We start from the raw sequence: 16,052 nt of genomic DNA on the forward strand, positions 1-16,052 counted from the left end.
TATATATCTTCAGACTTTTATAGAAACGAGCATAGAGACTACTGGTGATGAACAAGGCTACATATGGAATTATCAGGCAATGTCCTCAGGGTACTTCTCATGATAGGTAACATCAGGTCTGGCATTATATCACAAAAAAATAATAATGATTTAAGAATATGTCTAGCGCTACAAAAATGATGGCTAAAGCAATCAATATGATTTCTAATGGCTTTCTACTGTGATTTATAACAAACAGGAATACATTTCTCATCCTTGAAGTTGATGGCACAGCACTGACTGATAATACATTTGCAAGTGAGATAATCTAACAGGCAGTGAAAGCAGTAAAAAAACAAAGTTCATGTCATTTTTATCATAGCAAGAAGAGATCAAAAAATACAAATGGTTTGGGTCAGATGAAACAAGTGGCTAGGTCACCAAAGACAGTTGTGACCCACAGCACTAAACCATCACAGAGGTCAAACTGAGGTCTCCATCCACCTCCAGGATGTTGACCTGCTGGAGGAGGGTGTGGCGGTGTTTGTAGGGGCTCGTCTGATTCCCGTTGACCACTATCTTGTAGCACTGCGCATCACAGGTAATAGACAGCTGAAAAGACCAAACTAGCCTTATTAGTACTCAGTCTGATATAAAGAGAGAAACAACCCAGCATCTTTAATGTCGATCATCTCTCTAATGAACATCCTGCCACATTCTGAGTGACTATACCAGAAAGGAAATCATTATCAGGAAAGGGCTTAACTAAACAGAAAGATAAGTGGTATGCTTGGTGCTGAAACAATAAATAATTATTCATCCTTGAAACTGAGATTGTATACAAGGTGCGTTGTGTAACGGCAGCCTTAGTTAAAAGTGGATGGTTCCTGGTGGCTAGTTACCGTGAAGGCCTGGCCCCTGTGGAAGGGCATTCCACCAGAGCGCTCCTCCTTTCCCCACTGGTCTCTCAGCTTGCTGTTGCGTACCACTAGGGTCTCGTCAAATCGGGGGTTGAAGTGCAGCGCAATCCCAGAGTTGAACAGTAGGTTAATGTGGAACCTATAGGCAAGGGGAAAACGAGTGTTGGGGGAAAACCATGACAGGAGAACTGCTATTGTTGCACCCTCTAGCATGTTTTGTAGGCCTACCTCTTTCTATTTATAAATGTTAACCTTTATTTAACTAGGCAAGTTAAGTTCCTAAGCCAAGGGCTCATTGGCACACTTGCAATACCATGGAAATGAGGTGAATTAGAATTGTTCTTTTATGCTTTTTTTCATTCAAATATATATAGGATTTTATATTGTAACTCCAGGGAAAGTGTATTTCTCACTGTTGTTCTCCTTTACTGTAAAGACAATAAGGCAGGATCAGACCTATTGGCATTGGGGTTAACCACTCCCTGGATGTTGATGGTGCGTCCAGGGTAGAGTCCTCCATTGATCATGTTCTTGTATGGAACAGCCTGGATGAAAAAGGAAGATTTGAATTAATCACTCATTATGACCAATAGACTTTGATGCGATAGAACTAACTAAATTTGCTCAGCAACACTACAGTACAAGAAAGTAGAAGATAATTTACAAAGAATGGTCGCTGGACATATGGAGGAGTGGCCTGTGACAAGCAACAGGAGAGGGGGATCTTGACAGCACGTTGATTACAGTACTACATTTCCCTGTAAACAGGTTACTGTATAGTAGTGTAACTCTGTCACAATCTGACTAAAGACAATGACAGGTCGTTACACTCACACAACGATAGTCAGTGTACAGAAAGAGGAAGTAGATCACACTATTCAAATATGATCTTTAGTGATCTTAAAATTCCCCATCACAGGAACTATGAAGCATCAGGACTACTAAGCATAAAACTTTGGGTTACGGTATGTAACCCCGGTTCAGTGAAGGAGATGAGGGAGACGTATCACTATGGGACACGCCCTCGTTTGTGGGTCATTGGTTGAAGCCTTATTCAATCACGCCTAACAGGCCAATATGAGCTTTGTGTGTGTACGCTCCTCGTGTCTATATAACATCCTGCACTGCTCTGGTTTCCTCAATCTAAGAACAAGTTGTGCAAGATGAACAATCTGGTGAGATGTCTCCCTCATCTCCTTCAGAAAACCAGGATTGCATACCGTAACCCAAATTTCTCTTCGGTTCAATTCGGTTCAACATCTCACTATGGGACACTTGCAAAACACCCCGATTGCCAAAAGCCCGTTTCCTGAGAAGCCTATTGTGGTTCATGGTAATGTATCTGATCCATACTACTCAGCTCCAGCACCAATGACTGTGTGTGCCAGGGAGAGTGCAGAAATGACTAGCCCAACTAGCCGGAGATGCCTCTGAACAGTGCCCATGACTGGCAATTCCTCTAGCGGAATGTCCCCAGACACGCAGTGGAGACTGCAATCCCGGATAACTGTACGCCTTGGCGATAGCCTCCATTACCCAATGGAAGAGGCGTTGTTTGGACCAAGCCCTGCCCTGAGCGGGGTGGCAAAGCAAACAAACAGTTGGTCACAACTCTGGAATGGCCTAGTCCTGTCCATGTAGATGCACTAGATCCACTTGTGAGGAGCTGGGAATGTTTCTGTCGAACATGTACTCCACCTTCATTACCTACTTGGGCCCTACAGCCACGTTGGCTTGCCTATTTTACAAAACAGAGAGCTTGCAAGCACAGCTTTTGAGACATCAAAGATTCACAACGCTAAGAGCCCGGACCACTCAGTTTTGAAGTTTGTCCAGGAGCTTCACTCCAGTCAGAGGGAGCATTATCAGGTATTGGAGTGTTAAGAGATGACGCACAACAACAGTTTCTACCACGAAACCATGATTCCAATAACCTTCGCGGTCGAAATAACTGTAAAGTACGTCGCCATCAACATGACTACCGCTACAATCGACCTGTTCACTACGTTCCTGCACCCAACCCACAAAAAGTGTCAGAGCACAAGGGAGGACAATCAAAACGTAGACCAATGTTCTCTAGAAGTTTCACTACGTGAAAAAAAAACGAGAAAAATTTGAGAAAAGGACTAGACGGGGAATTACCGGAGGAATTAACACCCATAGCAAGCATTTTCAAATTCAAATTTCTCCCACTCTCACTTGAAACCCTATCCAGGGCTCGCTTGATCAAGAATCAAGCCCACAGGGCTTGTCTATAGACTCTGATACAAAGGTTGCAAAGAAAAGTTCAAATGGTTTGTTAAAGCCAAGCTCAGAAAAAAAATCGGAGAAGTCGATCTGCTTTCACCTTGAACAGAAATGGCACATCACGTTGTTGCGAATGACCACTCCACTTTGTGGGGAATATGTCCACTAAACACTAATCTAAATGCCCATACCTGGAAACAGTCCTGGAGGACTGCTTAACTTGTCATGCGCTAATTGATTTGGGTGTGGCAATATCGCTCATCTCTCTGTTTGATGATCTAAAAAGGGCTTTGAAACCAACTAAATGTTGGTTAAAAGTGGAATGATGCGACACTACACTTTGAGGAGTCACTCAGACTACCTCGCCTCTCACATTGAGAGTCATGCTGAAACTACACTTCCAGGATGTATCACTCGTTCACCCGGTGTATGTTACCAGCCTCGAATCTGAACCCCTGCTACATGGAGCAGACTTGATTGATCGGTTGCTCCCACTGATGAATTGGAAAACCAACCATGTATGGTCACAGGCCCCAGGGCCTTCTCCACTGACCACACTGTCTTACCCTAACGCTAGCTGCAACGCAGTCATTCACGAGGGGTATCTGTCAAAAGCACCCCTTGGGAAAAATACGTTTAGAAACCTCTTGGTGCAGAATCCGATCCAAAGACATATTACGATATCTATATCTCAACACACGCCATCAGCAAACCTTATTGACTATTCTTTTCATGATTTCGAGCCACCTGTCTCTGTGAATGAGTAACTTCCCTCCTCCTTGCAGTCGTGCAATACGGTAGTTGAGATTAACTTCTCTTGCCCTTCGGACACTTCCGCAAGCACTGCGGCCGCATCAGCAAGAAAACATTTTATACACAGAGTGTACTCTGCTTCCGATAATACACCTTCCACTTTGTGGGGGACCTCTTACAATGACACTAATGGCGTCAGTCCAGCAACTGACCCGATGACTCCCACTGGTGAAACACTTTGCGATATCACAGACCGATATCCTCATCTCAGTATGCAGGTATTGAAGAGGTTGCCACACGCGGACTAGGTGGTGACTGACAGGCCTCAACAGCCACTGAGCGTTTTGAAGCACAAACACCAGGAGATTTGGTTGAAAGGTGACAGCCATTCTCATAACAACACAGCCGCTGACAACTTTTACATATGGTCCAACCTTTTCATTTGGGCCTTGGATACCAACACCACCCGCTGGTAGGGGGATCCCGAGACACAAAGGGGGGGAATAGCAGCCCAGACCCATGATAAGCCTCATCGAGGCCAGTGGGGGGGGGGGGGGGGGGGGGGGGGGGGGGGGTGAAGTATCAAACAAATCTAGTTGTAAACTCCCCTATGAGAACAGTGAGGAGCAGACAGGCCCATAGACGGGGATTATCTTAGAACACATTAAGATATTACTGAGGTGTACCACACTGGTCGTAGAAGTTCAGTGGACTTCCACCTCAAACAAATGGCAAAAAAATAAATAGTCATGCCTTGCCATGTGTAGGTTCAACTACAATACAACTAGTAAAATGCTCTAATCATGTGTTCCGGTAGGATAATATTTCAGAATTAAATCGGTAGGATAACTGGTCCCCTTGAGTACCAGTAGCAATGCCAGCAACATTTAGTCCAGCTACAATCAGTAAGAAGGTTAGTGACCTAACAAATCAAATTACCCTTGACAACAGCGACATAGTAGTTATGTAACGGATGTGAAATGGCTAGCTAGTTAGCGGTGGTGCGCGCTAATAGCGTTTCAATCGGTGACGTCACTTGCTCTGAGACCTTGAAGTAGTGGTTCCCCTTGCTCTGCAAGGGCCGCGGCTTTTGTGGAGTGATGGGTAACGATGCTTCGTGGGTGTCAGTTGTTGATGTGTGCAGAGGGTTCCTGGTTCGAGCCCGGGTATGGGCGAGGGGATGGACTAACGTTATACTGTTACAGTTAGGAGTCACTCAGAGTACAACACGGGTAAGGGAATCTCCAGAGCACTCTTCCATACTTACAATGGTTAACACACATGCCATTAATAAATAGAACCCTCCATTCAAGAGGAAAGTTATTAAAAGTCATGAACCATGATCACACCACGTACGACTGGTCCAATACTTAAAGAGTACTTCTGTTGTGAGGTTAGCTCCTCCGTGGATAACATAGCTATGAAATAGACTTCTTCATACCTATTGCCACATACCTATCGCCACTATAATAGTGGAAGATGCAGTGACTTGTAGTTAAACCACTACAGACTCAGTTGACACCAATTCTGACTGATCTTCAGGCATTGACCTGAAAATTACCTGATTACGTCAGACTCATTCTGAGCAAGTTGTAATATGCCATGATACTTGGTTTCCTTCCCTTGACATGCGCACTTGTGTAAGCATAAACGCACATGTACAACGGAACATCCAATTAGGATTTATGCTAGGATCACTTAAGGGTCCGAGCAAAATACCAGCCTTAGTAAAGTTAAACATTTACTTTGAGGCCTTTGACTCTACTGCTACAGTACTCACAAGTTTTCTTCCCAGAAGTCCATAGGTCATCCCTGTAGACTGCCAAAACTAGTGACATGACATTAGAGACAATGCCATGATAGAGTCATTTTGCCAGGACATTGGACGTATATAGAATACAGTCCAATTAGATGATTTTGGTGTGAGCACTATATTTTGTATATCTTTTGTTTATGCTTTCATTCCTTTTCGGTTCAGTTCCTTTGACACTTAGGAAGCGATAGAGCCATAAACAAAGTCCTCATACAACCATCACCAACACGGAACCCAAACCAGCTGCGCGCGTGTGCCATCGTGCATACATTTATTTTGTCCCCCTACACCAAACGTGATCACAAAACGCAGGTTAAAATATCAAAGCAAACTCTGAACCAATTACATTAATTTGGGGACAGGTCGAAAAGCATTAAACATTTATGGCAATTTACCTGGTTAGCTTGCACTTGCTAGCTAATTTTTCCTCGGAGATAAACATTGAGGTTTCATTTTACCTGAAATGCACAAGGTCCTCTACTCCGACAATTAATCCACACATGATACGGTCAACCGAATTGTTTCTAGTCATCTCTCCTCCTTCCAGGCTTTTTAACATATATGGTGATTGGCATCTAAACGTTCATAGTATTACCACGGCGACCGGCAACACAGTTTGTCTTTCAATCACTCACGTGGGTATAACCAATGAGGAGATGGCACGTGGGTACCTGCTTGTTTAAACCAATGAGGAGATGGGAAAGGCAGGACCTGCAGCGCGATCTGCGTCAGAAATAGAAAGGACTTCTATTTTAGCCCTTGGCAACACAGACGCTCGTTGAGTGCAACTGAATAACATAGATTTCTAAATTTATTTTGCAACGCACGGGACGCGAGCGGTGTAGTCAGGGTATGAGTGCCACAATGCCGTTCATTGGGGAATGAATGTAATTATACATATTTTGTGAGTATGTGTGCGTGCGTTGTTAACATCTGCCTAAGTTACTGCCCAGAGATCTTCCAGTCTGGGTGACCAGACGACGGGTCCGGAACGGGATGGGCATCCCCTGCCCATCCTTGTGGTACTTTGCAGCTTCCAGGAAACCTACCAAGGTAATCCACTAGAGGGGGACCGCAACGGCAATCACCAACCGGACTTCTCTCTCTCTCTCTCTGACACTTAAGGGACGGGTATGACGAGTGTGTTTCATTTGGTGACCTCAAAGAGGACAGGAAACACCATAACTAAATATCTGAATGTGTACATATCTCAATTATGGGGTTTGAATCTAATTCTTGTATAAAATTAACAAATAAAGATGAAACTGTTTGTGGAATGATGTAATGTGATGGTAAACCTTTAATGTGAGCGAACTATATTCCCTTTCAAGTTTAACTAAGTCATTGGCCCGTCCCCGTGAGCACAGACGTGATCTGGCGTCATAGAACCTCCTTTTCTATTGTTACAAATAAAAAACCCTCCTGAGGAAATCCTCTTCAGACCACGCGTACCACGGTGGACACTGAGGGTGGAAAGGTTTGAGTTGAGACTAAGCAAACCCACAGAATGAGCTGTGAATGCGAATTGTTATTGAATTCCTAACCATACCACGTGGAGCATTGGCTACATGGCTGGAAATTGTTAAACTCTGAGACTATCGATCCCTACAGAATAAGAGCAAATCTTAGATGCTAATTACTAGTCTGCAGCTAGAAATTATGTCAACCCGGGATGCGAAGACAGACAACCAACGAAACATCTATTCTATGAAAACCTTTCTGAATGGTACTCTGAAGTATCCATTCTAACCATAACCACGAAAGATCTTCAGCAAAGCAGAGAGACGATGATGAAATGATTCTCCGCAGACGGACGATTCCAACAGAAATCACAACACACTAGGCGTAAATATATATTGATTGCAATTATTCCCGAATGAGTGAGCGTTCATGTGCAAAGGATTAGCATTTCAATTCATATAATTATCAACTGTGTTGTGTTTCCATTTGTCTTTCCCGCCTGTTCTCAGTCCACACCCATTTCCCTTTGTCCACCAAGCCGTCATATCGGCTTAGCCCACTAGGGAATCTTCCCTATCCTTTGTTAGTAACCATATCTACTGTTGTTTGTTTATGCATTTCTGTGATTATTTAGTTAGTTAGTAAATAAATGATTAAGACAATTGGTGTATAGATGATTCATAATAAAGGCTGTGTTCGTGCAGATAACCAACAATTTACGACGTTTGGAATGAGACTAATGTGAGGTAAAGAATAATTCATTAATTAGAAGACTAATTGATCAGATATTAAAACATCTGAAGAGTTATATTAGGAAAATTATAACTTTGTAATCTGAAGATTTATCTTGCTGCCCCGACTTCCTAGTTAATTACATTTGCATGATTAGTTTAATCACGTATTAATAATTACAGAGAATTGATTTGATAAAATAAGTCTTCACTTTTAATGATGCCAAAAACACAACTCCTCTCATGAGGAGGAGACCAAGCAGAACTGCCACAATCAGGCACATCCAGTATGTGACTGATGTTGCCGAGTAAAACACAGAGGCAGTGGCGAAAAGCCATCAAAATATTTTTTGCTGGATCGGTAAGAGCAAGCTTTTGGCACGATTCATCCTGAAGCCTAGAGCGAGCATGTGCAACAACAGCTAGGCTGTGTGCTCCACTGCCTGAGCCAGAGTGTCCATCGGTGGGGCAAGGGACAAATCGAATGGTAAGGTGGAATATTCGTAGGCTATGTACTCAAAGGCGAACCTTAGATATATCCTGTGTGAAGGTAACTAGCTACAATTGCGATGGGACTAGCTAAAATTTGTGGGAACCTGCTATTAGTGAGATGTTAAAGCAGTGGAGCTAAGTAGCTAACAACGCAAATTGTGTGTAGGCCAGTCAACAGGTCTACTGTAGCTAGACAACAACAAAAAACACTGCTAACAAGCTAACTGAGGTAACTTCACTCTGTTATTAAGTGAAGATGAAGTTAGCAGAATTCCTGAAAATAAGCCATTTAACGCTTTGTGTTGGGGTGGTAACCCACACCAAAAGGAACAGTTAAGTTGAGAGCTAGTTTTCTGAATGAAGCTGCTTTAAGGCTAGTAACCAGATAGTAACCAAATAGACTCATGCAGACACGAAGAATGAGGAAACCAGAGCAGTGCAGGGTGTTATAAAGACACTCGGGTCGTACACCCACAAAGCTCTGATTGGCCTGTTAGGAGTGACTCTGATTAGGCTGTTAGGCGTGATTTAAATAATGCTTCCACCAATGACCCACAAAATAAGGATGTCCCATAGTGAGATGTCTAACCCAGTTGACTGAAAGATAACTCAAATCTAGAGACTCTGAAAGACAGTGAAAGGAATACAAATCACAAATCGGGATTATTATTTTTTATGAGTCCAATAACTCATGGTTGGCCAATAAATGGCCAATAAATGATCATTATTGATTCAGACCCAGATTAACTCACTGGTTGTGCGGGAAATCCTGGATAAGGGAATCCTGGTTGTCCCGGAAATCCCGGACAAGAAGGGAATCCTGGTTGTGCCGGAAATCCCGGATAAGAAGGGAATCCTGGTTGGGCCGGAAATCCCGGATAAGAAGGGAATCCAGGTTGTGCCGGAAATCCTGGCTGTGCAGGAATGGTGGGCTGAAGGACATGAAATCACTTTAAATCAGTTGAACTGTCTTCAAAATCTCTGTCCATCTAATTAATATGTTAGGTACTACTCACCGCAGGGTTCTGGAAGACGATGGAGGTCAACTCCACTTTCCCATCGGCTGAGATGGTGTCCACTGAGTAAAACGGGATTCGGTGCTTGAAGGTCATGAAATGGTTCCCATTCACTTTCAACTGAAGACAGAGAACAGAGAACGACCATGAGCAGAGTCATTATGGACCTGAGGACAGTGAGTGAGAGAACAGGTTTCACTCACAACTATTCAAGTTATTTTCCAACCCATGAATTGAAATCCATTTTATCTCCTAAACAGACTAGAATAAATTGAGTCACACTGTAAAATAGAATACAAATAGAATACATAACATATCATTTCAAGAAAACAAGAGTGAAACACCATGGGTTTCCGAGTGGCGCAGCCGTCAAAGGCACTGCATCTCAGTGCTAGAGGCGTCACTACAGACCCCTGTTCGGTTCCAGGGTGTATCACAACCGGCCGTGATTGGGAGTCCCATAGGGCGGCGCATCGTCCGGGTTAGGGTTTGGCCGGGGTAGGCCGTCATTCTAAATAAGAATTTGTTCTTAATTGACTTGCCTAGTTAAATAAAGGTTAAATACAAAATAAAAAATATTGAGTCACTGACTTCATTGAAATCATGTGGGAGCTCTGTAAGCATAATATTTTACAGTCATTTATATAAAACAGGAAATTATATATTTTACAATGACAGACTGAAAAGGTTGTTGTGTAGTCAGAATGTACAGATGTAGGTTCTTAATTTGATCACTCTTTTGTTGATGAGACTTTTCTGACCAACAGGAAATGCTAACCTTTTGTGTATTCAAGGTTTAAAGAGGCATCTAACATTTGTAATTTCCCCTTTAAAACAAAAAATGTATAAACCCCATTCATTATAATCCATATAATAATTAACATTAACAAACACAGGATTATTTTCCTGCTGTAACAAACTGGCTCAAATTAAGATCCTACATCTGTATCTTCCATTTGCTATAGTAGCGGAGGATTTGGGTGACCTGGAAGAAGTCCCTCTGGACAGTTATCTCGAGGCTGAAGCTGGAGCCACGTTGGAAGGGGGAATGCTGCTTCCGCTCCTCTGTCCCCCATTTGGATTGCTGCAAGGTGTTGGTCACCACATATCCAGGGTGACTGTCATAGCGTGGATTGAAGTGAAGGGCAATGTCTGCCCCTGCCCTAGAACCACACTGCAAATTCACATGGAACCTGAGAAAGAGAAAGTGAGACCGAGAGAGATCATGTGCTTCCGGATATGATAAACAGTTCTCGGAACAAGTTATAATCTGAGCTAAAAATGTGTACGAGGTATTATCTGGACTGGAACGCACCCACGGACTCTCTCGAAGACCACTTATAAGGAAATGTATTATCAAAGCTTATATCGGTGAGTGGTGACCCACCTGTCTGCCCCATGGTGAACTCTCCCAGTGATAGTGATGGTCTTCCCCTCCTGAAGCCCACCTTGGATTGAGCCGGTGAAAGGGAGACTCTGGGACAATAAACAGAATCATTAATGACAAGCTCAATTGAATAAGAATGGATAAATGAAATGAAAACTATTATGTAGGCTAGAGGCCATTGACTCTCCTCTTTACTACATCCACTATTACTGCTTGTGTGATCATTTTTAATAGGCCTACAATAGGTCTACATAACGGAATACGCGAGACATTCACTGTAGCCTAATAGCATACATGTTAAATTTGCACAATAGCATAGCATGAATTGATACTATGAATGTCTAGCTATGCATATTTTGATTTTAGAATTAAATCTGTAAACTGAAAAAAAGCAGACTAACTGGGAAAATAATGTACAGTATATTACTGAGAAGCGGATTGGAAGCGCATTTTGATTACCAGATTTGACAGTAAGCACACGCATAACTCTCCCGAAGTTAAACATTAAGAACATCTACATTTTAAATACACAACACAATAAATCACATAACAAATGGTTGTAATAAACGTACCGGATTATAAAAAGGTTCCTGGTTGTAAAATGCCATTTCTCCAAATCTCACTGTAAATCGAAACGTCTTCTCAGTTGCTCAACACTCTCTTCTCAGTACGAGAACCAACTATATGTGTAGTTTCAGAAATGTGTAGTTTCGTTTTTTCGTGCATTGAAGGGGTGGGAGGAGGAAGTAAGTAACAATGAGGCCCAGTTTACAATTCCCTTACATTGTTTTTTCCCCTAAACTAATACCTTTGTCGAAATATTCTGCTGTTGCGAAATATCGGTCTTGCCCTAATCGGTAGGCCTAGTCAAGAGACGATGAGGGCGATAGATTGTTATGCTTTTTCAATCGTTACCCTGCAATAACTCAGTCAGGTGATGTTGTCAGGAAGTTGATTCAGAATTGGACAGAGTTTGCTGTGTATAGAGGTCAGTGTGTCTCCATGCACACACACAGACGCATGCTAACATCACATGTATAATGTAATAACAATGGCACCTTTTTAATTTCTAATTCCATAACCGAATTGCCCGATTGTCACTTCAACCCAAGACAACTAATTGTAGGCTACCACTGTCCTTTAGACACTTCCATTTGTCTCTCCTGGATTCGGTGAGGATATTTCTAATTTGTGTTTTAGTAATAATGCCACAAATACACACATTCATTCATTGTATTTGTTTCAAAATGTTCTAGAAGAGAAATAACCATGTACTACGTTTGTACTGACATTTTGCACATACTGTATACTCCATGACACACTTGATGTAATCCTGCATATCAGTAGCAGAAGTGTATTGAGACCACCAGAAGACCACCATAGTTATAGTTGGTCATCATGAAAATGTCTGTTCTCTAAATCATCCTCTCTTCTGGGAACTGGTGAGTCAGTGGCACCCATATTTCAGGTCAAAGTTTTGAATCCCGGATTGCCCCTTTAAATCAAACCAAACACTTGGGAAATAAATCAACTGTATAAAATGGTGTCTATTGGGAATTGTGTGCTTGTAATTTAGCTGCTTAAATCCTTAATGTAAAGTGATACTCTTTTTAATCGATCTGACCATACATTCAAACTGTTGTAAGCATTCCAAAACAAGACACAGAACCAAATTACTTGAGTTTAGTTTTATCATATTTCACTGAGGAAACCAGAAACTCTTTCAGAGTGTAGCCACAATCTGTACAAAAATACACATTCTTATGACATAAAAAACACCAACCCATCTTTAAGTAATGTACAATTTGTTTACACAGTGTTGTGAGGGAAAAAAAGGTTTTTAAAGCTCTACATAATTAGATGTGAAGTACCTATAATGTAACATGCAATGTAATATAAAGACTTTGTACACATAATAAAATAAATGTTCTGTACATTAAATAAAACAATTCTATACAGTGCCTTGGGAAAGTATTCGGCCCCCTTGAACTTTGCGACCTTTTGCCACATTTCAGGCTTCAAACATAAAGATATAAAACTGTATTTTTTTGTGAAGAATCAACAACAAGTGGGAGACAATCATGAAGTGGAACGACATTTATTGGATATTTAAAACTTTTTTAACAAATCAAAAACTGAAAAATTGGGTGTGCAAAATTATTCAGCCCCTTTACTTTCAGTGCAGCAAACTCTCTCCAGAAGTTCAGTGAGGATCTCTGAATGATCCAATGTTGACCTAAATGACTAATGATGATAAATACAATCCACCTGTGTGTAATCAAGTCTCCGTATAAATGCACCTGCACTGTGATAGTCTCAGAGGTCCGTTAAAAGCGCAGAGAGCATCATGAAGAACAAGGAACACACCAGGCAGGTCCGAGATACTGTTGTGAAGAAGTTTAAAGCCGGATTTGGATACAAAAAGATTTCCCAAGCTTTAAACATCCCAAGGAGCACTGTGCAAGCGATAATATTGAAATGGAAGGAGTATCAGACCACTGCAAATCTACCAAGACCTGGCCGTCCCTCTAAACTTTCTGCTCATTCAAGGAGAAGACTGATCAGAGATGCAGCCAAGAGGCCCATGATCACTCTGGATGAACTGCAGAGATCTACAGCTGAGGTGGGAGACTCTGTCCATAGGACAACAATCAGTCGTATATTGCACAAATCTGGCCTTTATGGAAGAGTGGCAAGAAGAAAGCCATTTCTTAAAGATATCCATAAAAAGTGTTGTTTAAAGTTTGCCACAAGCCACCTGGGAGACACACCAAACATGTGGAAGAAGGTGCTCTGGTCAGATGAAACCAAAATTGAACTTTTTGGCAACAATGCAAAACGTTATGTTTGGCGTAAAAGCAACACAGCTCATCACCCTGAACACACCATCTCCACTGTCAAACATGGTGGTGGCAGCATCATGGTTTGGGCCTGCTTTTCTTCAGCAGGGACAGGGAAGATGGTTAAAATTGATCGGAAGATGGATGGAGCCAAATACAGGACCATTCTGGAAGAAGACCTGAGACTGGGACGGAGATTTGTCTTCCAACAAGACAATGATGAATGGGGAAAAAATGTCAGTCTCTCAATGTGCAAAACTGATAGACATACCCCAAGCGACTTACAGCTGTAATCGCAGCTACAAAGTATTAACTTAAGGGGGCTGAATAATTTTGCACGCCCAATTCTTCAGTTTTTGATTTGTTAAAAAAGTTTGAAATATCCAATAAATGTCGTTCCACTTCATGATTGTGTCCCACTTGTTGATTCTTCACAAAAAAAATACAGTTTTATATCTTTATGTTTGAAGCCTGAAATGTGGCAAAAGGTCGCAAAGTTCAAGGGGGCCGAATACTTTCGCAAGGCACTGTATATATATATATATATTTATTTATATAGATTGGATACATTTATCTTTGTTTTGTTATCACTGCTAACGTTCAATCACTACAGTCTTTCACAGGGTTAACCTCTGGATGTCCAGGACATTACATTCAGCTACCAACCAAACAAGCATGCACACATGTCCCTATATACACACACATACAGGGCATGCTGACACAGGCACACAAAGAGTGCACAAGAGGCAAATCAACATTTGACATTAAACCTCATAGTATTACTTCCTCTTGCATACTGAAGGCTAGAACCTAAGTTGTAGGGTGAGAGAGAGAAGAGAGGTAGTGCGAGAGAGAGTACAGAGCGAACGAGAGAGAGAGAGAGGAAACTTTAAAGAAAGCAAACGGTTAGACTAGACCGTTTGCATTAGCCACTACTAGTACCAAAATGTCAATACATGAACTGCAGTTAGGCAAAGAACAACAAACTAACAAACAACCCAGGCAGTGCATTATGGTACATTTAGCAAGTTGACAAAGATACATTACTCTATATATTGGTTACTCTATTGGCTGCAATACCAGTTGATGTCATTATGCAGGGTCATCCATTCCTCTGAATTCCTCTGAATCTAATACCAAACAGGCTATTCCTTATAATTGATAAGCACAAGTTGCCACTGAGAGATGTGTTATTTGTATATGTAGGGGCAGCGAGACTGCAGGCCCTTACTGCAGTGGTCCCGCAGGCAATGATGATGAACCCAGGGCCTTCACACAGAGAGAAGAAGAAAGTAGGATGGGATAGATCAAGGAGAGGAGTGGAGGAGAGAAGATTCAATAGGAGAAGATGTTCACGGAGGAGGAAAAAAATGATTTGGGAAGGGGGTTTGAGGGGGTTGGCAGTAAAGAGGAGGTGGAGAAGGAGGAGGGGTCCAAGGGAGACAGGGAGGGTGAAGTGGAGCAGGAACAGGTGGAGTCAGTCAGTGGTCATCCAGGAGAGAGCAGCAGCGCCCAGAGAGGGAGGGAGACCCAGACAGAGATGTCAAGAGAGAGAGGTATGACAAATATTCACAGAAAGGGGGACACAGGAGAGGTGGGACACTCAAGCCTCCAATCACTGCCCACAGAGATGGACAGCATAGAGACAGGGAGAGGGGTAGGGGGTGGTGCTATTATAAAATACACTCTTTAAAACATGGACAGATTTAGGGAATCAAAACAATCAGCTCTGAAATGAACAGTCAAACCAAACCGTTTCAACAGGTTATTTCACCTTTTGTCCTGTTCAACGTTTACTTAAAAATGATCAAATTTCTATCTTTTAGCAAAAATTCCCTATTGAAGACAACTATATAAAGCTGGTGATTTCTATCACAGTCATCCTTTTTAGTTATTTAAATCAGAGGGCTTACAAAAAAAAAAACATACAGTAGGCCCAGGTGTATCGGAGGGCTACACCTCTCCACCATAAACACATTCTTATTCACACACTCATACAAACACCCCATGTTCTCCCGGCTCCATCCAATGTGACATCACTGGAGGGAGAGGGATCAACAGGTACATTGTGAGCCATGAGGGAACCCAACGCCATCAGGAGTGGCATCCCCATAGACATAGGAGAAGTATTTTAAATATATACAGAGTGTATATACAGTATATCTCAAATGGGATTCTGGTCTTTAGGATACATACTCGGCTGACTTCCAGAAGTGTCCTGGGTGGGAGAGCCTGCGGTTGAGCTTCGGCAGCTTCTCCAGCATGTCAGTCAGCTGGGTGAAGGAGGGACGCTCTTTTGGCTTGAAGGACCAACAGGCAGACAGTATCTCCTACAGTACAGGGGGGGGGGGGGGGGGGGGGGGGGGGGGGGTATTTATCTCATCCTACATCCATCATTATAACTATACACACA

At 42.3% G+C, this 16,052-nt stretch overlaps 2 protein-coding genes across 5 annotated transcripts in view; both read right to left on the reverse strand.

Annotated features, from left to right (window-relative positions):
• On the reverse strand, window positions 1-11,475 carry LOC100135795 (galectin like protein). Its single transcript, NM_001124191.1, is given in 8 exon segments — window positions 1-591; window positions 882-1,038; window positions 1,356-1,444; window positions 9,149-9,328; window positions 9,413-9,532; window positions 10,398-10,605; window positions 10,800-10,888; window positions 11,372-11,475. Coding segments are annotated over 8 exon segments (1,026 nt in total). The 5' UTR covers window positions 11,408-11,475; the 3' UTR covers window positions 1-444.
• Window positions 11,476-14,111: 2,636 nt separating this feature from the next.
• The window catches only part of LOC110507885 (kinase suppressor of Ras 1), a 71,279-nt gene continuing 69,338 nt past the window's right edge, over window positions 14,112-16,052 (reverse strand). For all 4 annotated transcript variants that reach the window (XM_036965147.1, XM_021588271.2, XM_036965148.1 and 1 more), the window contains 2 exons: window positions 15,836-15,969; window positions 14,112-14,908 (listed from right to left, as the gene is read on the reverse strand). In XM_036965147.1, the coding sequence (XP_036821042.1) occupies window positions 14,830-14,908; window positions 15,836-15,969 (213 nt within the window). In that variant the 3' untranslated portion in view covers window positions 14,112-14,829. The remainder of the gene's footprint in view (window positions 14,909-15,835; window positions 15,970-16,052) is intronic.

This window comes from Oncorhynchus mykiss, chromosome 27, assembly GCF_013265735.2.
Source record: "Oncorhynchus mykiss isolate Arlee chromosome 27, USDA_OmykA_1.1, whole genome shotgun sequence".
Taxonomy (NCBI): domain Eukaryota; kingdom Metazoa; phylum Chordata; class Actinopteri; order Salmoniformes; family Salmonidae; genus Oncorhynchus; species Oncorhynchus mykiss.